At 52.5% G+C, this 25,952-nt stretch overlaps 3 protein-coding genes across 4 annotated transcripts in view; all 3 read right to left on the bottom strand.

Moving 5' to 3' along the window:
- Positions 1–2,530: 2,530 nt before the first annotated feature.
- On the bottom strand, positions 2,531–11,137 carry CIROP (ciliated left-right organizer metallopeptidase). The gene is given in 12 exon segments (XM_055536474.1): positions 2,531–2,817; positions 2,820–3,073; positions 3,190–3,257; positions 3,461–3,489; positions 3,492–3,579; positions 3,990–4,036; positions 4,039–4,133; positions 4,597–4,648; positions 4,740–4,835; positions 4,938–5,152; positions 5,154–5,196; positions 11,056–11,137. Coding segments are annotated over 12 exon segments (1,161 nt in total). The 3' UTR covers positions 2,531–2,725.
- A 1,990-nt stretch (positions 11,138–13,127) lies between these two features.
- Positions 13,128–14,820, bottom strand: CEBPE (CCAAT enhancer binding protein epsilon). The gene is made up of 2 exons (XM_055536277.1): positions 14,311–14,820; positions 13,128–13,743 (listed from the first exon to the last, which is right to left on the bottom strand). Exons 1-2 carry the CDS (start codon positions 14,818–14,820, stop codon positions 13,408–13,410), a joined length of 846 nt encoding a protein of 281 aa, XP_055392252.1. The 3' UTR covers positions 13,128–13,407.
- A 6,569-nt stretch (positions 14,821–21,389) lies between these two features.
- The window catches only part of SLC7A8 (solute carrier family 7 member 8), a 52,792-nt gene continuing 48,229 nt past the window's right edge, over positions 21,390–25,952 (bottom strand). For both annotated transcript variants that reach the window (XM_055537033.1, XM_055537034.1), the window contains 2 exons: positions 24,004–24,181; positions 21,390–23,525 (listed from right to left, as the gene is read on the bottom strand). In XM_055537033.1, the coding sequence (XP_055393008.1) occupies positions 23,371–23,525; positions 24,004–24,181 (333 nt within the window). In that variant the 3' untranslated portion in view covers positions 21,390–23,370. The remainder of the gene's footprint in view (positions 23,526–24,003; positions 24,182–25,952) is intronic.

Below are 25,952 nucleotides of genomic sequence, written 5' to 3'. Positions count from 1 at the left end.
TCTGTTTCCACCACAGGGGACCCACATTTAATCCCTGGTCAGGGAACTAAGATCCCACAAGCTAGGCAGCACAGGCCAAAAAAAAAAAAAAATTCCATTAAGAAAAGGGGACTAGGAGTCCTATGTCCTAGAGATGGGTAAACTCCATTATTGTTGAGGGGAGAGGTGTCCCACAGTAAAAGGCCCCATGTTAGGGATCCTTGTTTTCAGAAATACAACTTTGTATAATCACTGGTGGCTCAACAGGAAAGAATCTGCCTGAAAATGTAGGAGATGTGAGTTTGATTCCTGGGCTGGGATGTCCCAATGGAGGAGGGCATGGCAACCCGCTCCTGTATTCTCTGGGGAATCCCATGGACAGAGGAGCCTGGCGGGCTACAGTTGATGGGATTGCAGAGTGGGACATGACTGAAATGACAGCACAGCAGTCCACAGGACAGTATGTGTATGAATGAGTGTGTAATCAATACAATTTCAAATACCTAGATTCTGGAATTTGAAAGAAGACTTCTTGGAATGTTACCTTACTTGCTGTTACTTGCTGTATTTTATGGTAAGAGTGGCTCCTTCATGATGATACTTGTAGAGGTTTCTTCTGGAGAGTCAAGGTCAGAGCCCTAGGCAGCATACCAACTGAAGGCCCTTGGCAGCCAGATTTCCACATACGCGCAGTGAACACCAGACTAGTGGTAAGGGGCTGTGGATATAGCACCTAAAAGGACTGATCTTTCTTTTTTTTTTTTCTGGACACTTGGATCTCTTTATGGAAGTATAGTCCCTGAAAGAGTATATCTCATGAAACAGGTATGCAATGAATGGGAAGGTCTTCAGAGGAGGGTTATGAAATAAAGGACTTCAGCATTCTCCTTGGCCTCCTGTATAAATCCTTAGCCAGAAACATCTCTTTGCCTGCTAGTGCCTTCTCTGCTCACTAGAACCTGTAGTACTGCTTCTGTCAGTGTTTCTCACTTTTCCTTCCCCAGGGAGTCTCCTGGAGGCCCAACTAATCCAATTCAATCCAGGTCTCGGATTGAAAAACTTACAGGTTTGTAAGTAATAGCATTGGTAACTTCATTAGTCTAACACAACCAGCACAAGGGACAGAAGATCATAGTAGCCAGGTGTCTGCAAGGAAATACATAGCAGGGCACAGTTATAGCCTCAGTTACTTACTCAAGCCCTCCTTCTAAGGAAAATGTTCATTCTAAATCAGTCATGGACTCAGTAGGGTACTTAGTAAAAAATGAGTGAACATCAATACATAAGCTACAGTGATATGTTGTACAGCACAATGTATAGAGCCAAAATTGTATAGTATCTTTAAATGGAGTATAATCTATAAAAATATTGAAACACTATGTTTTCAAAGTTGCTCTATGTACCTGAAACTAAAATAGTATTGTAAAACAACTATACTCCAATGATTAAAAAAGAAAAAAGATGTACATAAAAACACGTTGTGTGGTACTACCATAAGAGCACTTCCAAACTTTTTGCCAGTGTACCACAGCTAGTCCACTTCTGATACTCATCTGAATAGCCTTTCCTGGAAGGCATGGGGCCCAGGATGCTCCCTCCACCTGCACTTTGTACACTGCCCTCTCTATGCATTGATGTAAACAGCAGCAGCCAGTGAGCTCTGCTTCCTTGACTTGTGGCATCTGAGAGGGATGCCTGGTCTCGTCCCCAGGGAGCAGCTGTGAAGTGAGGTTGGCAAGGAAGCACCGACTCTAGGGATGGTAGATCTCCCCATGGGGATTCTCGGCCCCAGGTGGGAATCCATTTCCCTTCTTTGAGCATTCACTCTGAAGGGCAGGGCAGAGGGTAGAATAGTGTTTGTCCAGATGCCTCAGAAGGAGATTTCTGTCCAGGCCACCTCTGTTTCATTCCGCTTTCTCTAGTCCAGCCACCCCACTGACCAAGGGCTTGAACCTGCAGGGGCCTCCCAGCATGGGGTCTGGGGGGCAGCTTCATTCATCCGGGTGCAGGTAGTGGCAGCCCGGTCTGCTGTGTGTGGGGGATCATAGAGTGACACAAGGGTGACGGCCAATTGTGCAGTCCCTCAGCCCCTCAGCCCCGCAGCACATGCACATCAGCCAGTACAGGAGAAGCCTGAGGCACCATTCCCACAGGTGGCCACGGGGCTCAATTCCGGGCAGGCCCGGAGAGGCAGGAAGACAAAGAGGCCTCAGAACAAATGAATCCCCCAAATTCCTCAAGGACAGCCATGCTTACAGTTTCCATTCCACTTTAGCAGCAGATAACCCCCTCCAACCTCTCCACTTCCCCCCAGATGACTTGAGTCATGAGTGCCCTCTGCAATTCTCCCTTATTTCTCACCCGGCCCCATAACAGCACCTCTGCAATGCTGTGATTGACCTGGTCCCAGCCCCAGTCTTTTTTTTTTTTTTTTTTTTTCAAAAATTTACTGATCTAACCTTTTGGCTGTAGTAGGTCTTCGTTGCTACACAGCTTTCTCTAGTTGCAGCAAGCGGGACCTACTCTAGTTGCTGTGCTCAGGCTTCTCACTGTGGTGGCTTCTCTTCTTTCAAAGCGCAGGCTCTAGGCACACTGGCTTCAGTAGCTGTGGCTCGCAGGCTCTGTAGAGTTTTGGTTCAGTAGTTGTGGAGCACTGGCTTAGTTGCTCTGTGCCATGTGGGATCTTCCTGTCCTAGGGTTCGAACCAGTCTCCCTTGCATTGGAACGTGGATTCTTAACCACTGGACTACCAGGGAGCCCTCAGCCTGAGTCTTTGAAGGCAGCAAGTGATTGGGTCAAGCCTAGGACATCGGGTGCTGTCATAGGTAGCAGTCATTTACAGTCCTGGAGTAGTTGGACCTCCCAGTGTAAAGACAAAGGGCCCCACGGGAGGAGGTAGCACTTGACTGCTCCCTCTTCCTTCCATGACCCTAAACTGTTCTTATTCTCACCGCTTCTTTCAAGGAAGCACCCAGTGAGCTTCCTACAGTTCCAAGTGCTTGGCCAGGCTGTGGTGGAAAGCAGCTGTCCCCACTCATTTCACCTTGTCACTTGCTTTGTAGAACAGTTCTCTCTAAGGCTGAAAGGAGAGATGGTACATGAGAGGGAAACTTCAGAAGGGTGAGGGAGAGTTGGAAGGAAGGGGCTGGTGAGATATCAGTGATTCCCTCTGGCTGACGTGTGGGGGGACCTTGCCCTCATTCGGACAATCCCTCCTTCCATGTCTCAAGGAGCCATCTAGAGAAACCCAGGGCGTGGAGCAGTTCACAGAGTGTGGCCTGAGGACACATCATGCAAAGTGAAGGGACTGCAGCAGGATGGACCCACACTCTCACCCCTCTGCCCAATAGGGTCTTCCTAGAGCTTGAGAGGCACCTTCTGTTCCACCCTGAGGAGGTCCTTCCACTTCGTGGGAAGCTGAGTGACCTGAGCCCCCTCCCTCAGCCTGTCTGCTTCTTCCTATTCATCATGCAGCAGTCACCACGACCATGACACTGTGGCTGAGGCTGGAAAATGCAGGGTGCAGTAGACAGTGGTATCAGCAAGGGGCCTGTCTTCTTAGTCCAGCTGGCAGCAGGCAGTGGGGGCTATGATAGATGAATATTCATGGGCCAGGTCAGGTTGGGGGCAGAAAGGAGGGGACTAGGGTAATGCAGAGCTCTCCCTGAAAAATGGAGGCCTAGGAAACTTGGCAGAAGTGGTGCTAAGGGATGGTGTGGGAGGTTTTCAGTGCCCATCCAAACTTCATCAGCATGCCCCCAAGTTACCCCAAATAAGCATGATTTTTTTTTTTTGGCTGTACCATGCAACTTGTGGGATTTTAGTTCTCCCACCAGGGATTGAACCCAGGCCCTCAGCAGTGAAAGCACAGAGGTCTAACCACTGAATCACCAGGGAATTCCTCCAATTAAGCACAATTTAATGAAAACAGCTTGTATGCTCCCTTTCTTTTCCATGACATCTAAGATTGAGATGCAGAGCCAAGAAAAGGGATTTGATTTGATCCTCCCCTCTTGGTGGCACTTGGAAGTGTGGGCAACCCACACATACAGGAGCAATCAGTGTTTTGGATCCCTGACCCCCCTTTCTGGATAGGTCAGCAGTGGGGTTCCTGCCCTGATCACAAGGCATAACCATGGAGATGGGCATCAGGGGTATGGTAGGGAGTGAAATGTCTCATCTAGCTTAGTAGCTGGGCTCGGGAGAGGATGACAGGAAGCTGGGTACCAGGATAGGAGCCAGAGGTGGAGCAGTTCAGTCTCTAGTCTGATGAACTGAATGTCGTCTAGGCAGATGGTTAGAAGAGGGAGTCTTCCTCCCCCACTCCCCACCAGTCTCTGATTTAATAAATTGCCAGAGGAGAGGGGCTCAGGAATCTGCCCTGGTAGGAAGCGCATTAAGTAATTCTGATGCTGGTGGTGAGGAGAGGTCTAGATAGGCTGCTGCTGCTAAGTCGCTTCAGTCGTGTCCGACTCTGTGAAACCCCATAGACGGCAGTCCACCAGGCTCCTCCATCCATGGGATTTTCCAGGCAAGAGTACTGGAGTGGGGTGCCATTGCCTTCTCTGCTAGATAGTCTAGAGGTCTTTAGTTCCCCAAATCTGAGAAATCATTCTCACCTTCACCTCCAAGCAAGTCTCTCCTTCATATCCTGGTTTCAAGAGGCTGCGCCTGACAAGAATGAACAGCTGTAGGTGAGCTGGAGACATTTCTGGGTGTTCCTGAAGCAGTACTGTATATGCTGTCAATCACATGAACTTAACTGTGGTAGTTTGGGGTGTGTGGGTCTCCCCAGACAGCATGACAGTATTGTGCAGGGTTTGGATTCAGAAGCAGGGGTCCTTGCCTTAGAGGGACTTAGCAAGATGGGCAGTTTTACCTCCACATCCTAGACATCCGTTCCTTTTCTGTGTGGTCTCCCTGCCATACCCTTCTCTGCCCCTTTAGTCTTCCTGTGCTCTTCAGCTTTCTCTCTCCAGCCTCTGTCCTTGCTGCCAGGGCTCAGGATTCCCCTCTTACCTCATCTCCTTCAGGATTCCAAGCTCCCTCTGATACAGGATCTCCACCATGGCAGGTTTGGGTTTGGAGGGGTTGAGGATCCTGGGGACCAGGGAAGGTGAGGGAGAATGAACAGAAGTTTGGGGGAAGTTGGGAGAAAGGCCCGAGAAGGCTCAGACTTCTGTGTCTCATCATGTAGACACCTGCCTGAGGCAGCCCCTCAGGAGGAGTAGCCCCCCAGGAGGAGTAGCTCACCAGAAGGAGAAGCCCCCTAGGAGGAGCAGTTCCCAGGAGGAGTAGATCCTCAGGAGGAGCAGTCCCCAGGAGGAGAAGCTCCCAGGAGGAGTAGATCCCCAGGAGGAGCAGTCCCCAGGAGGAGTAGATCCCCAGGAGGAGCAGTGGCAGCAGCCACATCTTATAAACGTCTCTCCATAGCCTGCTCTGGATCTAGCCTTCTGTTCCCTTCTTCCCTGCCTCACTTACATCTGGCTTTCTTCTCTTTACCATCTCAAAATCCCCTCCACCAAGCTTGAGTTTTTTTTTTGTTTGTTTGTTTTTTTTTCAAGATTTGAGTGTTGTTGACTAAGTCTGTAATTCCTGCTAGGAGATCCAATGTGAACTACAAGGGCCAAGCAGCAGCCCCCACCCTTCCCCGCTGGGGTTCCAGAAGCAGAGCTGGAATGGGGCAGTGTTAATTCCTGAGGCCTCAACTGACCTTTCCAAAGAGAAGCCTACTTCCTAACTCTCTCCTAACCCTCTTGCATCTCAGCCTAAGTTCCTGTCATTCTGAGTGAACAACCTTGAAACCTCAGAAACAAAAAATTGGGATTAGTATAATGGTGTATGTGGGGTGGGGGGAGGGGCATTCTTTGCTCCATAGATGCTTGCCTGTTTCATTGGAGTTGGACAAACAAGGCTCCTGCACTCCACTAGCTCCCAGGTCAGTACAGGGTGAACTCTAAGCTGTAAGACTTAGGCATCTCCTCCACCTGTGTAGAGCGCATGGTGCTTGCCATTTAAACACATGTGGGTTGACTAACATCACCTATGAGAGGCTGTTGTGTTAGCTTTGTGAGGCTTCATAGAAGCTGCTTAGAGGCCTGCCCAGAGGAAAAGTAAACTCTCAAAAAACACTAATAGATGTTCAAAGATGTTCAACATGTGTTAGAGGGCATATTTAGAGGACTTCAGTTCTTCCTTTGAGACACACCTAGTCTTTTTTCTCCAAGTGTCAGAAATCTTGTTTTTGTTTCCCCCTCCTCCCACCACCCTGGCCTGGCTGGCCCAGTCTGGGGAAAATCCTCAGGGTCAGGGCTTGTGGAAGGGTTCAAGGTCTCTGCAGCTCTGGAGGTTTTCTGGGCTCTGGCTGCCACAGCTCCTAAAGCGTTGCTGCCCCCTTCTGGCCTTACGGGGATAGGGCGTGCCCTCTCCAGGGAAGGGGTTCATCCTAACTTCTCATAAGCTTGCACAACTTCAGACGTTCTAACACAAGCCGCACAGGAAACACGTCATATTCCTTTGGCTGGAATAACTTCATGCTGCCTTTGCCTGGCAAATCCTTCCTCATCTTTCAAGATCCAGCTGAGAGGTTTATTTGCCTGTTGAGACTTTTCTTTAGTTCCCCAGGCAGTGTTAGTTTGCATATCCTCTATTCTCCAAGGGCATTTCCTTCACATCTTTGAAGTAGTGCCTATTATTATATTCTCCTGACATTTCTTTTTGTGCTTGTTTCCCTGTCAGACTGTGGGTAGGGGCTGAGGCTGATTCATCTCTGCATCTCAGAAGAAATATGAAGTAGGTGTGGAGGGATAATGGAGGCGAGAAAATGGAGGGGGTGTGCGTGCTTGGTTATTCAGTCATGTCCGAATCTTTGTGACCCCATGGACATAGCCTGCCAGGCACCTCTGTCCATGGGATTTTTTCAGACAAGAATACTGGAGTGGGTTGCCACCTCCTTTTCCAGGGGATCTTTGACCCAGGAATCGAACCCATGTCTCCTGTTGTCTCCCGCATTGTAAGTGGATTCTTTACCTGCTAAGCCATTGGGTTGAGCCACTGGGGAAGCCCAAGATGGAGGAAGGAAAGTGTAATGAGGCAAGGAGAGGAGGAGGGCAACAATCCTGTGATTGACACTTCCTTTGTGCCCAGACATTGTTCCAAGCACTTTAGACTCAGGTAATCCTTTTGACAACCTTATGAGGTAGCTGTTATTATTACCCCATTTTTACAACCGAGGCAAGATGGGTAGGTGGTATCCATGGGATTTGAATCCATGTATTTAGGCTCCTGAGCACAGGCTTTAATCCACCATGCAGTAGCTTTTCAGGTGCCCAGTGTGGAGGAGAAATAAAGTGCTGAAAGGAAGAGGATGAGAAAGATAAGGGTGCAGAGAGAGAAAGGGGTAAGGAGAGGATGAAGGTGTTAAGACAGGATGGAGTTGGAGAGGATGAGGATGGAGATGAGAAAGAGGGCATGGAGGTGGGAAACTAGATGGGAAGGGGACATTGATGGAGGGTGGAGGTGGGATGTGGGTCATGGGTTGTAGACAGAAAGTGAGGTTGAGCACAGAAGTCATCCTAGGTAGTGTCATCCACCTGGGTGCTCCGTCCAGTGCAGTCACCTCTCAGTTCCTGCATCCTCTCATCTTAACATGCCTCTCCATCCACCTTAGCAAGCCCTCCCCACTCCCACCCAGGGTTAGACCCAGGCCTTATCACTAGAAACTGCAGTACCTATGAAATAACTGAATCAAACATCCCACTCTCTGATATGATCTCCTTTCCTTATGGTTTGTTTGCTCAAGCTGGCTTACTGCCGCTGTTCTAAAGCTCACTGAAGAACCATGGCCCTTCTTGTCTCTTCACCTCTTCTTATTCACCTTAGGTTCCAGATTCAAAATAAAATCCCTCCCCTTCCCTGTCTGTCCCATCCATCCTGCCTCCCTGGGTGAGCCCCATGACCAGATGAACCCATCTGTCTTGTCCACACTTGCTCCCAAGTAGGTAAGGACCCCTGAAGGAAGTCCCTCCAGAGGACAGACTGTTGTCACCTAAAATTGTCATCATTGACTTCAACTGGCCACTCCCAAGATCAGAGATCTCAGCTCCTGCTTCCACTGTCAGCAACTGGGATTTTACACCTTCAAGCCTCTTCCTTGAAGCTTCCTACTAAGTCACTTGCAATCACCTCTTCTTTCATAGTGAAAACAGAAGCGCTGAGAGGGGGACAACCTCGGTGGACTCCAGACCTGTTTGGGTCTGTGTCTGCTGCTGTGTTTCTCCTCTTTCACCTTAGGAGAGAGGAAATGTCTTCTTCGTTTGGAAGGTGGTTCCTCCCCGGGATGCTCTGCATCCCCTCAGAGCGAGATCTGGCCTCAGCTCTTCTCTGACCTCACCTCTCCCGGTCAGTCTAGTCTGTTTCCCACCCTAGCATCTACCAGTGAGTGGGAAGGTCCTGCTTGGGGAGCTCCTGCCTCTGCTGGGAGCCCTGTTTTGGCCACAGTGATTCCTACTCACCTTTGAGGTGTCTGCTTACATGTTACTTCCTCCAAAAGCCTTTCCTGACCCTCACTTTTAAATCAGATTCTCTTATAAGCATCTGTCACAATCACACTTTATTTCTGTCCCATAGCACTGCCTGCAATTTAGAACCATCTGTTTATTGGCGGGGGTATGTTTGTCCGTCCCCTTTGTGAATCTGTAAACCCCACAAGAGCAGGGACTGTCCTTGCTGATCCTATAGCTCCTAAAACAAGCAAAATGCCCAGAGGGTTGTAAGTATTGTTTGAGCAAATGAATGAATGAGAGTGCTGAGAGAGAAGGGAGGTGGGAAGGTAGATGGAGAGTGAGGGGAAAGGATGGTGATGAGGACAGGGTGCAAAAGTGAGGCTGGGGATGAAGGGGAGAAGAGGAGGGAGAGGACAGGCAGAAGGGGTCCTCATACTGGGTCTGGTTAAGGCTTCCAGACCCTGAGTAGGCTTCCCTGGAGCTCTGTCTCTTGGCCCTGCTGCCTGTAAGGTTTGAAGGCAGAGCCAGTGGGCGGGACTAGACTTTATCTTGGGGCGCAGCCCTAACCTCAGATGGTGACAGAGCTGGAGCCAGCAGGGGTTTTGCAAACCGTCCCGATTGCAGCAGGCCAGCAGTCTCACTCGGGACGGCGGGTGGGGCCTGGGCTTATCTCCCGAGCGCAGTCCTAACCTCAGATGGTGACAAAGCGGGAGCTACAGGCGTTTTGCAAACCGTCCCGATTGCAGCAGGGCTGGATGGTCTGGCCAGGGGTGACAGTGCTAGGTGTGGGGAGCAATCGGGTTCTGGACAGTTTGGGGCTTCAGCGTGAAGCTCGGCTTGTGGGGTGTGGGGATCCATGCTATGTATGGCTTGCCTCCACCTAACTCAGATCTGGGTTTCTGAAAGAGAAGGGGAGGTTCCAGCTCTGCATGGGGGGGGGGTCTCTCCCTAGTAGGAAGCCTTCCTTCTTCCAAGTCCTAGAACTCGTCTGTTGCTCCATGAAGTCAGAATTGATAGCCAGGTGCAGCCATTTTCCTCTGAAAATACCCATCATTTTCCCATGGAGTAGCCTCAGGGAGTTTCTGATGGGCCTCCTCAGTGAACTCATTGGTGCTTTTCTGGGGCCAAGCCAGGTCTGCTTATGAGGGCAGCTGACAGGCCAGCCTGGAGTCCTGTCCAGGTTGGATCCTTCCCATTGGGGACCAGCCCCAGCTGAGTCCTGAAAGGAAAGATCTGCCCACTGATGGTGACAGGAAGTGACCGTCCCGGAGGAGTGCACAGGCCCTGGCTACTGTTGCCTCAGCATCTCGCATATGGCCCCCTCCATCCCATGGTCCCCTCACTGGCTTGGGGCAGGGGAGGGGAGGGGGTGGAGGTGAAGAGGCCCCTTTCCACCCCTACAACCCCAACCGGGATCTTGCAACACTGGGATGGGGGCCCTGGGGGCCCGGGCATGTGGCAATCCGTGGGGGGTGGGGTGGGGAGGTGTGCACCAAGCAGGGGGAGCAGCTTTCACAAGCAGCTGCCACCGCCACCTCGGACTGACCTTGGCAGGCTCACCTTGGACAACTTCCTCCCTCTTGGTGGTATGTCCAACATCCTCCCTTCTCCCCCTTCCCTGGGACCGATCTGGGCTGTCAACTTAGGACTCTTACACTGGTCCCAGTTTTGCTCATGAAGGAAAAGTGAGCCAAAGTGTGGATTGTAAAGCCAAGGGAACACAAGTGTGTGCGCTTTGGACCTTGATTTGCTGGTTTTCAAAGTTCCCATGCCCTTGTCCCAGGACCTTGTACCTTCCCCAGGCAAGGGTGAGACTAACCGCCCTTCTCGGGGGTGCCTTCTTTCTGCCACCTCTGGACACAGGCATCTCTGTGGCAGGGTGGTGGGGGAGGAGGGGCTCGGATGCAGGGAGCCTGCTGCTTCAGAGGGGATAAAGACTGTCCTGGAGGGAGGGCGGTGCAGTTCTGGCCTATTCTTCTTCCATGTTTCCATTCAGTCAGCCTCACCAGCTCTCCTTGCTTCTTCTGGACCAGGACACCTCACAGCCTTGGCATTTGCTCTCCCCCTGCTCCCCTCCCCCTCAGTTTAGCACATCTACCTCCTCTAGGATATTTTTAAGGTTTCAACTTCAGTGTTACCTCCTCCTGCTGTGTTACCTGCTGCAGGAGTGGTAAGCTCCAGCAGCAGCAGAGAGCCATCACCCTCCCAGGCTGTGAGGCAGCTGCAGAGTCCTTGTCCTGTCCCCAGGCATTAGGGGTTAAGTACCTGACTTCAGTCTCCTGCGGCCCACAATCTCCTGCACTGCCTGAACACAACAGGTGGAGGAATTATTCAGCTAAGAGTTGGACTTATCTTGGTCACTACAGTGTCCTCAGAAACTTGCAAGGGCCTGGTATGAGAAAGATGCTCAACAAATACTTGTGGAATAATTTACCAAACCGGTTGAAAAACCTCATTCCGAAAGTGTGACTTCCGGCTACCTGTCTTCTCTCCGGGATATGATCTGTCACAGAGGATTGCAGTGTGCCCACCACTCTGCATCAGGCAGGGCCCAGGTATGCGCTTCTCTCACCTGGGGCTGTGGCTGTCCTCCAGACCCCGTGGCAGGCACCCGCCCCGGGGAGCCCCGGGTGCTGGGGGCTGGGAGGAGACATGATTCAGAACTGTGGGAAAGAAATTGGACAGATTCTGAAGCAACCCAGTCCCATCACCCAGCGCCTTGAACATCAGTCCAGGGGCAGTGGTCTTGAGCTGAGAGGAGGAAATCCGGAGGTTGAGTCACTTACCATGCTCTGTACAAACCCCCCTTATGCAACCCATCCCCCTGAGCTGAAAGGAAGGTGTGGGATTCTCCCAGGCATCCACTGAGATGGGTGCCTCCTTCTTCCCAACTCAGGTAGAATAAACCATCTAGTGAGGTTCAGATCTGTCTGTCCAAACCGGACCTGGGGCTGGGGGATCCAGGGCACAGATGTAGGGGAGATGGTGCCTGAGAGGCACGGAGGCAAAAGCAGGAAAGAGACTGAGTCCTGGGTGGGGTAGGCACGGTGCACGCAGATGTCTGCAGTGTGGAGGCTCTGACCCAGGGATGTGGAGGTAGGGGGAGAGAGAGAGGACTGGGAGGATCTACACCCCAGACTCTCTCCCTCTCTGAAGGTTATTCCTTGATGTCTAGGACTGCTATCTCAGCAGCGGCCTGTAAGTCATTGGTGACCTAGGAGAGACTGTAACCAGCCTGTATAATCTCTCATGTCTCTGATTCTATCCGACAATCCTTGATTACTGACTGAACGGGACCCGTGTGCCCTGCACTGTTCCATATGCCTCCAAGGGGAGGGTGTGAGTGCAAAGTAGAGAGACAGGTGCATGTATGGAGCCAGCAAAGGGCCTGGGTGAGCTTCCGGAGAATGCCTCTTATCCCTCTGGCCCTCAACTATCTACCAAATGTGGCTCACACTATCTTCTTGTCTGAGGGCAAAGCCTACCAGATGATCTCTTGAGGTTGCTTCCAGCCCCTTTGAGATCTGTGATTTTATGGAGCTAATTTTGGCTCTGCCCCTAACCTATCTCATGACTCTATGAGTGAGTCCCTTCCCTCTCTGAAGCCTCAGTTTCCTCACCTGCAGAATGAGAAGTTTAGATGAGATCTCTGAGGTCCTTTCAGTTGTAGCAAAAGGAAACAATAACAAGTATTCGTGCTCACCATGTGCTAGGTACTGTCTACGAACATACATTACTACTCCTCCCATTTTGCAGATGTGGAAACTGAGGTACAAAGAGAAGTAACTGGCACGAGGTCACACGACTAGCAAGTAGCGGACAGAAATTCAAACTGAGGCTATCAAGCACTGTCGAAGTATGCCTCTGAGGCTAGAGTTCTATGAAAAAACTGCTTTCCACATGGGGTTCATTGCACGGGGAGGGGGGTGTTATCCTCCTCATTATCAGTTTTCTCGTATACAAACAGGTCTTGAGGCCTTTCCCAGCTGATTCGTTCCCCAAGCACTCAGATTCTTTAAGGAACCTACGCTCTGAGGAATGGAGGACAAAGGTGGGCACGGGTGGATTGGAAGCATGGGGGTCTGTCAGTCTGGTAGACTGAAGTTTGGGAACTGGGGAGAAGGGATTGAGTCTCAGATCAATTGCTGCTGTGCTGATGTGCTCAGTCATGTCCAACTCTTTGCGACCCCATGGACGGTAGCCTGCCAGGTTCCTCCGTCCATGGAATTTTCCAGGCAAGAATACTGGAGTGGGTTGCCATTTCCTTCTCCTCAGATCAATTGCTGAGTGACCGTAAATACATTAGAGCCATCTGGAATTTTCCCTTGATCTCCTGGGGCAGGAAGTCCCAGAGCTACACCTCAAGGTGAGAGAGAACAGGGCTAGTGTCTGCAGGCCTGGGCAGGAGGACCTGGAGATACGGAGATCTCCCTGCAAACCACAGAGCTCTGCTAAGGGAATGTCCAGAGGCCACTCCAGGTCCTCTAGGGTGGGAGTAGAGTGGGCCGGGTCCAGGGAGAGAAGAGCAGCGAGACAGATACCAGGCCTGGATGTGTGGTATGCTGGGGGACAGCTATGGGCAGCTTGTCTGCTGAATTTCCCAAGTGTTTATTTGGGCCTGGAATCAAGAGGTATACAGACCTAGCCTCCTGCATTCCCTGCCCGCAGAGCCTCCATCACACACACACCCACACACCCACACCGGCCCAGGCCCAGTGCACAGCCCCAGCACCGAGTCATATGCAGTTTTATTCAGCCACAGAATCATCATGCCGGGCCTGCCCTCCTCCTTGCCACCTGCTGCCACTTGTCCATGGTCTCTCTCTGGCTGGGCCTGTGAGGGGCTCTGGGGCCCCAGCGAGAGTGGGTGTCCAAAGGGTCAGGCTGAGCTCGGGAGCTGGGGCCCACAGTCTGCCAGGTGGGCTCAGCTGCAGCCCCCCACGCCCTTGATGAGGTTGGCGGCCTCAGGGATCTGGCGGAAGAGGTTGCGCAGCGTGTCCAGCTCCTGGGTCAGCTGTTCCACGCGGTTGCGCAGGCGCTCGTTCTCGGCCATGTACTCCAACACCTTCTGCTGTGTCTCCAGGATGCGCCGCTTGGCCTTGTCCCGGCTCTTGCGCACCGCGATGTTGTTCCGCTCCCGCCGCAGCCGGTATTCCAGGCTGTCTTTGTTCACCGCCTTCTTGCCCTTGTGTGAGGGGCCCGCTGGGGAGGGCGCCTTGAGGAGCGGGCTGCAGGGGGGCGCGGCAGCGGCCAAAGGGGCCTGGAGGGGTAGGCACGGAGGGAAAGGAGTGAGGGTGTGGGGCAGGGATCCCACCAGCCGGAACACACGAGGGGCGTCGGAGGAATGTGGGATTCAGGGCTAGATCCTGGCCCCGTCAGAACGACCACCGCCCTGCCAGCGGCACAGGATCCGCTGCTTGGACCCATACTGCCTTTCATGTCCCCCACACGCTCTGAGGCCATTTTCCTTCCATCTGTCTTGAGTCTCCAGTTCTACCCTCAGCAGGCATTTCCTCTTCTAGAAGCAGGAGCCAGCACAGAAAGGAGAGGAGGGGGCTGGTGGGCAGCAGAGAAGCTGGAGGGGGATGCCCTTAGATCAGGGCAGGCCAGCTGGTCACAGAGACTGCAGGACACATGGATTCCAGCCACACAGTGGGGCTTCAGGTGGGAGTGAATTCACAGAGAGGCCAAGCGGGGTCATGGCTGGGTGGCGAGCACAGAGGGCTTGGGTGGGTAGATTTCACACAGCAACACCACACACAGACCCCGTCCACACGGCCTCCCTCCAGCCCCTGGGTGGCAGGGAGGAGAACTGAGCTGTTCTTACCTTGAGGACGCGCAGTGGCTGGCTGGGTGACGCCAGGCCTGGGGGCAGGTGCATGGCTGTCTGCCCACAGTGTGCCACTTGGTACTGCAGAGGGTTGTAGCCGCTGCGGCTGGCCCCCCGGCTGCCCTCAGGCCCCCTAGGCTCCTCCTTCACGGCCACAGCCCTGGGGTCGTAGCTCCCTGGGCTGCTGTAGATGCCAGGCCCCAAGGCCTTCCTGTCGGGGCCGAAGGTATGTGGGGGATAGGTGAAGGGCCGGGGGTCAGCCGGCAGGTAGTGGGGGAAGGCAGGGGTCCCGGGCCCCTTAAGGCCTCGGGCCTCAGGGGCCGGCTTCACGGCGAAGAGGTCGGAGAGGAGCTGTTCTTCCCCAGACTCGATGTAGGCAGACAGGTCGATGGAGGCCTCATGCTCACACATGTCCCCCAGCTCCCCAGGCCCCGCGCGGGCCCCTGAGAACTCCAGTGGCTGCTGGCCAGCGCGGGGCTCGCACTCGTAGTAGGTCCCGTGGGACATGGCCGGCCCGCCCCCTCGGCTCCCCGCCCCTGGCCGCCCCGCTCTTGGGGCACCCTCCGGGATGCTCGTCTGTCTGCCCCCTGCCCTAGATCTGCCCTCTCCGATCTCCGCCGTCACCCACTCCTGTGTGGTCTCTCTCCTCCCTCCTCCGCTGTTTCCTTTTCCTTCCTCTGTAGTCAATGCCTCTTTTCTCTTCCCTTTTTTCCCCTCTCTCCCTGGGGTGACTCAGGGAGGGGCAGGGCGCACCCCAGAGGGAGGGATGTAAGCCTTAGAGAATCGGGGCCCCTGGCCTATTTAGCAGATGGGGGCTACTCTGGTCAGGCTCCAAGCCAGGGTTCTAAGATGCCCGGGAGCCAATGCTTCTGGGAATGTCTCCCCCTCCCCGTCGAGTCCGGGGGGGTTCCAGAATCCTTGTTGAGGGCAACAGCTCACTCTGAGTGTCCTCCTCCCTCTGACTTCCAAATGTCCTGTGCAGAATGAGTGCCCAGTCAGAAGGAAGAGAGGAACCTTCTTCCAGTGCCGACCCCCAGCCTGATCCGAGCTCCTCCCTGGACACACCTCCTTCTCAGTACCGTCCGCAGCAACAGTGCTGGGCTCCACCTACCCCCAGAGCCACCCTGTTCCTTTTGTAGACCCACCTCTCCAAACCACTCTCCTGGGTGCAGGCCAGGGGTGTTGTTTGAGGGGTTTAGGAAGTAGTGATGGGCTTCCCAGATGGCTCAGTGGTAAAGAATCTGCCTGCGGTGCTAGAGATGCAGGAGATACAGGTTCGATGCCTGGATTGGGAAGAACCCTTGGAGGAGGAAATGGCAACCCACACCAGTATTCTTGTCTGAAGAATCCCATGGACAGAGGAGCCTGGTGGGCTACAATCCATAGGGTCACAGAGAATCGGATACGACTGAAGCGACTGAGCACACACACACACAGGAAGTAGTGATAAGTCTGGGACCAAGCCATACACTAGGATCTGTCTTCTGCAGCAGAGCAGCCTCTTTAGCTAAGTTTTGCATGGGGTCTGTGCAATAGCCCAAGCCTTCACATGTTTCCAGCCCAGGCTACCTCTAGCAACCTGGCACTGTCCCTGACTGCCCTGTCTTGGCAGGGCTGGTCAGGGCTTGGGCTCCACGCCCCAGACCCTGGCAGCCTCAGCAACAGCTGCGCTCCTCTGGTGTTTCCAGCGCCTGGCCTGTGCTGCCAGAGCCTTGGGCTGGCGCTCTGCCCTGTACAGGTCCTGAGGGCTCTGCCCGTTTCCTGTGGCCGGGCCGCAGGGCTCAGGAGCTCGCTGCAGCTTGGTTTGCTCTTTTTCCTTCTGCATGGCCGTTCTCTGACCTCGATGCGTGTCTCTCGGGTCCACTTCCTCTTGTGAGGCTTGACAAAAGCCTTCTCTTTTGTCATCACCTCTTCCTGAGGCTGTGTTTCAGGGTCTCAGGGAGAAGCCCACGGCTTGCTCTCTGTACTTTTGGTCTCAGACCGGGCCCCTCTCCCTTCCCTTTTCTCTGGGAACTCCCTACTCCCTCCTGTCAGAGACACTGGCTTTTACCTGTCGCATTTCATCTGCAAAAGGGACTATGTTGTTGTTTAGTTGCTAAGTTGTGTCTGACTCTTGCCATCCCATGGACTGTAGCCCACCAGGTTACTCTCCCCATGGGATTTCCCAGGCAAGAATCCTGGAGTGGGTTGCCATTCCCTTCTCCAGGGGATCTTCCTGACCAAGGGGTTGAACCTGAGTATTGGCAGTTTAATCGGGCAGGCAGATTCTTTACCACTGATCCACCTAGGTTCAGTGAAAAGGAAAGGACACGTAGAAATGTGTCACTGATTCTTTTGTCACCAGCAAGTGCTGTGAGTGCCCTGTGGAGGCCAAAGGTTTTGTAAATTGGGCACAAGGGCCAGACCTCAGTGGTGTAAATATAGAGGGGCTGTGTACCATATTGCTGTTCAGGCATTCAGGTGTGTCTGATTCTTTGTGACCCCATGGACTGCAGCACACCAGGCTCCCCTGTCCTTCACTACCTCCTGGAGTTTGCTCAAATTCATGTCCAGTGAGTCTGTGATGCTATCTAACCATCTCATCCTCTGCCACCCCCTTCTCCTTTTGCCTTCAATCTTTCCCAGAATTAGGCTCTTTTCAAATGAGTCAGCTCTTCACGTCAGGTGGCCAAAGTATTGGAGCTTCAGCATCAGTCCTTCCAATGAATATTCAGGGTTGATTTCTTTTAGAATTGACTGGTTTGATCTCCTTGCAGTTCAAGGAGCTCTCAAGAGTCTTCTCCAGCACCACAATTTGAAAGCATCAATCCTTTGGCTCTCAGCCTTCTTTATGTTCCAACTCTCACATCTGAACATGACTACTGAAAAAAATCATAGCTTTGATTATACAGATCTTTGTCAGCAAAGTGATATCTCTGCTTTCTAATATGCTGTTTAGGTTTGTCATAGCTTTCCTTCCAAGGAACATCTTTTAATTTCATGGCTGCATTCACTGTCCCCAGTGATTTTGGAGCCCAGGAAAATAAAATCTGTCACTGTTTCCACTTTTTCCCCTTCTATTTGCCATGAAGTGATGGGACCAGATGCCATAATCTGTTTTTTTTTAATGTTAAGTTTTAAGCCATCTTTTTCACTCTCTTTCACCCTTATCAACTATGTACCACATTGAACGCTAAAATAAGATGTGCAGATGCAGGGCTCCCTGCAAGTCAGGCAATTACCCCTCTAGTTAGAGTGCCCCCCATTTCTGTGCATAGCTTGAGGCACTTTCTCCAAAAGCTCTGACCTAGCATGAGGAATCTGCTAGTGTCCAGGAGACAGATCTCCAGTCCCTGATGGGGAGATTTCTACTTTCTCTTCATTTCAGAGGATCCTGTGGCAAACACTACCAGCCAGGAACTGCTTCAGTTTTGCAGCAGTGCCTCAGTTAACCACCAGGTGGTAATATTGATCCAAAATTCAGGACTTGAGTGGTTTCTGTGCTCATGAATCAGGTGAACAGTAGAGGGCAGGCTCCCACAGCCCTGGCAAGGGCAAGACGCCCAGAATGAGGAAGAGAAAACATGGCCGAAATGGGGGTTTGCAGGGCAGTTGCAGGGAGAGTAGGCAGGCAGAGAGGACTAGGGCCAGGCCCTTGTCTCAGTGAGGAGGAATTCTACCCCTCCACCCCCACGATGAAATAGTCATGATGGTTCGGGCATTGCATTTTCTGGTGGTATGCTTTTTCAATCCTTGAAACATACACTTTTCCTTGCAGACCATTTCCATGCAGACCTGTGAATTAAATAGGCAAGTAAGCAAGACAGATGGTATTTTTATCTCTGCTTTATAAAGGAGGAAAAGGAGGCTGAGAGGCTGAGCTGCCCAAGGTCATGCAAGGATGCAGCTTTAACCTGGGTAGGGAGGCGGGAAAGGCAATGGTATAGTTCTAGAACCTGACCCCCCACCCCCACCCCCCTGCCCTGCTGGGGAAGAAGGGATAGGGAAAGGCCAAGCTCAGTGATTCAGAGAGAGCTTCTTTGCTCTCAGCCGGGCACCCTGGGGGAGAGGGAGACTGCGTCTGGCGGGCGAGCTGGCCCTGGAGGAAGCAGGGAGGTGTGCAAATAGGCCGGCAGGAAATGAGAAAGCTCGGGAGCTCAGCCTGGGTGGTAGATAAGCAGTCTCGGCCGCTCACCTCCTGGGCTGACGTCGCCGTGTTTCCCAGTAATCGGGGCGCTCTGGACGTCTCGCGCCTGGGAGGGGGAGGCACTGGAAGGGAAGCGGGTGGGGAGGGCAGTGCCAGCCAAGCGCAGGGGGGTTTCTTGGGTTCGGCGGCGTTGAGCAGGAACAGATAGAAGCCCTCCGTGGCCACCTGGAATCCTTTTCTCCCTGCGGCTGCAGTTGCTACCTGGGTGCCCCAACTGAAACAATGCATCTGTAGTATCTTAATGACTTTGTATCAGGCTTCAGTTCAAACACCACCTCCCTCACCAATTCTCAAAGCTCCTTCCGTCACCTACCGCTAGGTGACCTTGGGCGAGTTACTTAATCGAACTTGTAAAATAGCAGTAGTAATGCCTACTTTGTCGGCTGTTTAAACTTTGAATAAGATAATGTATAGAAAGCAACTGGGCTTAGCCGGTCAGTCTCCTTCCGGCCCTCCTATGACTACACTCTGTGGGGGTTTATCTGTGTCCCCTTGTGTGTTAACTGGCTTCAGTTAACTGTGTGACCCCAGGGACTGTAACCCGCCAGGCTCCTCTGTCCGTGGAATTCTCCAGGCAAGAATACTGGAGTGGGGTGCCATGCTCTTCTCCAGAGACATGCTTCTGTAGCCTTGTCTGAAGCTTCAGTTGGACAAGATTTTTTTTTTTTTTCTAATTTTATTTATTTAAATTTAGACTTTTTAACTTTCCATTGGGGTATGGCCTGTTACCGATATTGTGATAGTTTCAATTGAACAGTGAAGGAATTCAGCCATACATATATGGACAAGCATTTCTGACCTTGTAGGTCCCAGGCACTGCACAAACTTCAGGGACCTGGCCAGTCCAGTCCTGCCTGCAGAAGCTCAGAGCCCAGAGGTATGGGCAGTGATGCTGTGATGTGCACACACAGGTACCATGTGCATTCTTGTCTTTTCCCCCCAAAGACTATTTGCTCCTTAAAGGAAGGTCAGACACCTCTTCAGCTAGGGTAACCAGGCTACCTGAATTAAAATTAAGGAGAGGTGGGTTGACATATATGACTGTTCTTATGGAGACAATGAAACAAAATATTTGAAGTCTGTGCTGACTTGGAAAATTCAAGGGTAAGTTTGCTATTCCCACGGCGCATAGCAAAATCTTGGATACTGTGGTTAGAGAAATATTTATTGACCACATTAATAAATGAATACATAAACAGCTGTAATTTCAGTACTCACCAAAGGCTCCCAAGTTCCCTAAGGTCAGAGCATCTGAAATTCCCCACATTAAAGTGACTGACACAGTTAAGACAGCATAAAGGCCCAGGTTAAAAATAAATGCATGTTGCCTAGGAGGAGACCCACATTTGCCCTTTTGAGCGGGTTGAAAGATCAGCAAGTGTCACCTTACAAAAGAGAGGGGGCTCCCAGGGACAGGTGTCTCTAGGGACTGAGGGGGTTGGACTTGCTGGAATGGGGTGACACGAGGAAGCCTTGGGCAGCCTGGGAAAAGAACAAGCATGTGTTGGGGAACTGGGGGCTCCCCAAGGGTGGATATGAGGCTTGGAGAAGGGCCCCTTGCACAAGACTGGCCTTTGCCCAGCTTGCCCTCACTCTTTTGGGACAGCTGTGGGCTAGGAGATTCGGGAACCCTTTGAGATTAGGTTCAATCTTCTTTTTTCATCCCTCTGAAAGTGCTAAATAAGCTAAGTGACGTGCCCAAGGACACACAGCTGTTTGGTGGCTGAGCTGGGCCTCGGAGCCAAGTGTCTGTGCCGCTGTGAGTGGCAAGCCTCCAGCCTCAGTCTAGAATGCCAGCCACAAAACAGTTATGCTGGGGCCAGGCCGGGACTGGGAGTGGAGGCATCTTGCCCGCCAGTGTCCTCACAGTGTCCCAGATGGTGAACAGTGATGTCCTAACACCCCCCCACTCCGCCCCCGCCGCCTCCACGTGTCTGTCAGCAGAGCCAGCTCTGGAATGATGCAGTCTCAGGACAGGCTGCAGGAGGGCTGCCCGCAGAGGAGGGACCGGATCTAATCCTGTCAGCTTCCTCCAGAGATTAACCTGGAGCACCAGGAGGTACTTGTCCTTACCTCGACTGCTTCCTCCTCTTTCCTGGTCCCTCAGTCCTCCTCTTCTTCTACTTGGGTGGCTGAGTGGACCCCACCTCACCTCCCAGTCCCTCACATCAGACCTCTGGCATCCAGCTGGGTGCTTTCCTAAGCCCCTTCCACTGGGGGATGTTTCTCCACAGGCTCAGCCTGTTCCTTTCTGATGCCTTTCCCTTTGCTGACTGGGCCTTGGGGGACCACCCCTGCCTCCACCTCCCTCCATTCAGCTTGGTGCTGTCTGTCCCTCGCCCAAGTTTCCACCCTGGGTAAAGATAAGCTTCTTCTTCCCAGATAGTTTGCTGGCTCTCAGCACAATACGGGCTTCCCGGGCGGCGCTAGTGGTAAAGAACCTGCCTGCCAGTGCAGGAGATGTAACAGACATGGTTTCCATCTCTGGGTCAGGAAGATCCCCTGGAGGAAGGCATGGCCACCCACTCCAGTATTCTTGCCTGGAGGATCCCATGGACAGAGGAGCCTCGAAGGCTACAGTTCACAGTGTTGCAAAGAGTCAGAGACAACTGAAGTGACTTGGCACGCATGAACAGCACAATACATCAGTAGGAACAACAATACTCAGACTTCATGGAAGTAAGGAGTTTTTGGTTCAAAATGAGAGGGAGCTGTTTGAATGTGCCAGCACCGTGCCCCAGGACACCTCAAAGCTATGGAATGCAAGGGCCTTCAGGAATGCCATCCTGGGAGGAACCTGGTAAACAAAGACCTCCCTCCTGACAGAGACAGGAAGTGCCTGGCCACTCTGTCTTGGAAGGTCATTGAATTATCAACACCACCAACTTCATTTCCATTTAAAATTTTATTACATCAACAAAAAAGAAAACAAAAAACCCTCACAAAACAAAATTCTAAAACCTAAACAAACTCAAAGACAGAAGACTATTATCCAGGTATAACCAAAACCCTCCCTGAAGGGGAGAAAAAACCCAAAAAACTTAAAAATCCCAAAGAAATAGAAATGCCAGCTTCAAAAATATTTATCCAAAAAGTAAGGCATCCACTTTACAAAAACAACAACAACAACAACAACAATAATTGGAGGAGGTTGGAGGAATGACAAGAGGGAAGAAGAGGATGGTCCCCTGACCCTCCAGGGGCCAGCCACAGTCCACCTGGAGTCCACTCAGAAGGGACCACAACTTGGAGCAAACCCGCATTTCACTGATGCAGGCTCAGGCAGGCCGGGTGAGGAGCCAGAGGCCAAGTAGGCCAGAAGGGCTCCCCAGGTATTCCAGTTGCAGCAAACAGTATTAGGAGTTGGGGGGAGGGGGACTTCTGCCTGGGATAAAAGAATCCCAGTCCTTAGCACAATAGATGAGGTGGGGAGGCTCCAAGGGCCCTGGCTGGGCAAACAACAAACAATACCTTCTCTGGAGCACGGGGAATGGCAGCCCTGCCTGCAGGACAGGATAGCTCCAAGTCCGCAAACCACAGAGAAAGGGCTTTTATGAGCCCTCCACAGTGACCTTTTGCCATGGCCCTCTCATCCTGACCTGGAGGCTGTCCAGACAGGATCTTGATGGGAGCAGGAGGAGGGACGGATGATCTGAGGTAGGGGAGGAACTGGCCTTCAGAATACACTTTCTCCCCAGTTTTCTACATGATGGGCTAGGCACCTCTAGGGAGATGGGAAAAGCCCTCCCGCTGAGGCTTGTCATACCAGGTCTGACTGGAGGGCTAGAAGCAGGGGGTATTTTTAGGTTCCAGTTCTTGGATGGGAGGTGACTTAAGGCTAATTTGGCTCAACTTTCAGGCATGAAGGGCTTGGGGAGCCTTCACACCATCGGTCCTGAAGCTAAGGTCCAGAGAAGAGGAAAAGGGCAGGATGGGGGTGCTGGCATTGCTGGCTGCCTGGAGCTGTGTGGGGGCATTGCTGCAGGGGGTCACAGGGTGGTGGGCTCCTTCCCATGGAAGTGGGAAGGAAGAGGAGTGGAGCTGCTTTGTGATTAGGAGAGAAATGTCCACTACATGGATAATAAGCAAGTTTCTGGCTTCAGGAAGCTTTGGCACCGAGTTGGGGGGAGGATACAGGGGCAGAGGCAGGGCTGGGTTTCTGCAATCTGAGCCTTTCCCAATCTGTTCCACAGGCCTGGCTGGGGGAGGGGGAGAAGGCAGTTCTCCAGCCCATTGGTCCTCAGCTCAGTGGGGACGTGCTGTCCCAAGGAGCCTCACTTTGCACAGGGGGCCAGGCCAGGGTGGTGGCCAGGAGCCGTGGGGCAGAGGGAAGCATCACCTCTGATTTCTTGGGTCCCTGGTAAAGGGAGGGGGCCTTGGGTCTCTCCAGCTGACCTTTCATGGTGACAGATTTGGTTGAGTCTGTCCCTCCCAAGTGACTCACAGTTGCTGCCACTTCTCTTGGAGCTGAAGCCTCCCTTGGGCTCAGGAATGGGGAGGGAAGGCAGTACTGAACTCAGGTTCCTGAGGAAGTGACTGAGGGTGTGGACCCTGGAGAGAGGGCTGTGGAGGGCACCCCTGGCAGCTCCTCTAACAGCTGGAACTTGGGCAGCTCAGGGGAGGAGGGCAGTCCAGGGAGGGAGAGGTGGCTTTAGACACAGACTTTGGGGTGAGAGGAGGCTAGATCTTTGGGCACAAATGTCAGTATCTTGTTTATAGTTTCTCACACCCATACCCAGGTCTTATGCCTGCTTGACAGAGGCAGAGGTGTGTGTGACTTTGTGAGCGAGTGTGTGTGTGTGTTTGGGGGACCTGGGCAGATGGCAGAAAGGGAGAGGAGGGAGGAGGCAGCTGAGAGGGGAGGGTGGTCCTCAGGGCCCCACCGCGTCCTTGTCCTTGGAGGCAGGGGGCTGGCAGATGGGCTGCTGCTGCTCCATGTCCTGGTTCCTGTCTTCCATCTTCAGGTCCTCGGCCCCCTTGGGGTACACAACTACACATATCTTCTGACTCACCAGGGTCAGCAACTCTGTAGGAGGAGGCCACACAGAAGCCAAGTCAGTGCTGAGCATCCCACCAAGCCAACCAACCAGGCCAAGGCCCTTCTCGCTCTCCTGCCTCAGCATCTGGCCTCAGCTAGGCTCCTCTAGGAGACTCTCTCTAGGAGATGGCCGCCTTGACTGCCTCCTCCATTTCTGGGACACCTATTTGCTGGCTGCTCCTCCTCATCAAGGCCCCAGGGCCACTGACCGCCAATGCTGGGGTCTCCACCCAGCCCATGGCAGCTTCTCCAGGATGGCCATTCCGGCAGGCCTAAGGTCTGCGTGGAAATGCCCAGAGTTCTCCTCTCCTCAGAGGTCTCTGAGCAGAGACCTTTCCTGTGGCAACCCTTTCTCCAGTGCTCTGTAGACAGCCTCCTGATCCTGGTGGGGCTCTCTAGCCAGACCAGTGACCACTCTACTCCAGACCAGGGGCCCTCTGGCTGCCCATAATGTTCAGCAACTCACCAATGAACTTATTGAAACACCTGGGCTTGTGCTGCCAGTAAATACCCAGGAAGTAGACCGGCACCCCTGTCACCATGATGGCCAGGCCGATGCCACACACCACGGGCTCTGACCACAGGCTGAAGACCAGCAGGAAAGCCCAGAACAGCAAGTAGATGATGGGAAACAGCAGGTTGACCTGTGGATCAGAGTCGCTGTTACCTGTGTGGCCCCTGTGGCCCCCAAGATCAGAACATCTTCCCTCTTCTTCCCAAAGGGAAGCATTTGGAGGGCAAAGCTGGGCTTCACTCAGCTCTGTGGCTCCCCCACCCCGAGCCTTGACAGGGCAAGTGCTATGTCGAGGGATGTTGGTGAACATGGGCAGTGGGACAGTAAGAGGAGTGTGGGGGCCTAGGGAGGGGACAATCCTCATTGTCGTCCCAGGAGGGATCAAACAAGGCTTCACCATGCAGCTGCATGCCTGTGGCAGTCACAGAAGCCCGTGGGGGTTGATGAGCTTGCTGGTATATTGCTATACGTCTGCTGAGGGCCGAAGGTGAAGGAGAGCAGAAGAAGTGAATGGGGTCAAGAAGGAAACTTCCTGTCAACCAGACCCCTACCCTCTCCCAGCTGGCAGGGTATGGAAAGTGTCCCTCCTCTCACCAGAGTCAGCTCCAATTTCTTTTAAGCCATTTGAGAGGATAAACCTAAGACCCAAGAAATCAGGAAAGCTAGTGTGGTATGAGGCAGCCCGGGGCCTTGTTTATTTCAAGAAGGAGCAGACTCTACAGGTCCAACATCCTCTTGTTGACCACAGGTGGGAAGTCCCCCATAGTCTTCCTCAAGGTTCTAGACTCACTGCCTTTCTCCTCCTTGTCCTCTCCTCTCAGAGGGTACGAAAGTGGTAGGGAGATGGCGTTATTCTGCTTCCTCTTCCCTCTAGCACACTTTCTAAGCATGGCAGGAGAGTGGCAATGGAAAACAGAGATGTGAAGAGCATCTAGTCTCCCTGTGTTTCTAGAACGTGTGTTAGTTGCTCAGTTGTGTCTGACTGTTTGTGACCCCATGGACTAATGTAGCCCGCCAGGCTCCTCGGTCCATGGGATTCTCTAGGCAAGAATACTGGAGTGCGTTGATGTGCACTCCTCCAAGGAATCCTCTTGACCCAGGGATTGAACCCAGATCTCCCGCATTGTGGGCAGATTTTCTACTGCCTGAGCCACCAGGGAAGCTCATTTCCAGAATAGGATTGTTCAATAGCTCAGGGATATACCCTCTTCTTCAAATTTGCAGGAGAACCTATAGCACTCTAGCATACGTTGTTCTGAGCAATCCCATTTATTCCTATCACAAAATTATTTCTTGTACAATCAAGAGATTTACCAGGCATCCTACTATGTGCAAGGCTATAGTAGTTTAAAAAGGGAGGATCATGGAGTGCTGAAGTGGACTGGGAAACTTCAAGAAAGGTTCTTGAGTATGGAAAATGGTTAAAATTTGGAGAGGCAGATGGGAGAAGGAAATTCATTCTGGGATGAGATGGAGAGACTGAATGAGTAAAGCCAGTTACGTGGAGGGACAAGGAGGAGACTAGTCAGATTAGAAGGTCCAGGAAAAGTCAGCTGACTTTTTAAAGCCTTAGAGCCACAGGAAACAAAGGAATGACATGATGGAAAAAATGACATGATGGAAGTTATCAGGTCATGGAACCTATTCCTCCAGCTGCAGTTTGCTCTGGTCCCATGGAGAATGGAAATGGCTGCCCCCTTCACACACGGCCTTTGCTTCCCAAAGGGTCTCCCACCATCGTGGAGATGATGAGGCTTGGTCAACAGTGAGAACAAGGTGATTCTTAAAAAATCTGAGCTCATGGAGAAGGAAATGGCAACCCACTCCAGTGTTCTCGCCTAGAGAATCCCAGGGACGGGGAAGCCTGGTGGGCTGCCGTCTATGGGGTCGAAAAAAAAAAA

Source organism: Bubalus kerabau, chromosome 10, assembly GCF_029407905.1.
Source record: "Bubalus kerabau isolate K-KA32 ecotype Philippines breed swamp buffalo chromosome 10, PCC_UOA_SB_1v2, whole genome shotgun sequence".
NCBI classification, from domain to species: Eukaryota; Metazoa; Chordata; class Mammalia; order Artiodactyla; family Bovidae; genus Bubalus; species Bubalus kerabau.
The sequence above is the reverse complement of the archived record's forward strand: the minus strand, read 5'-3'. Positions and strand labels throughout refer to the sequence as shown.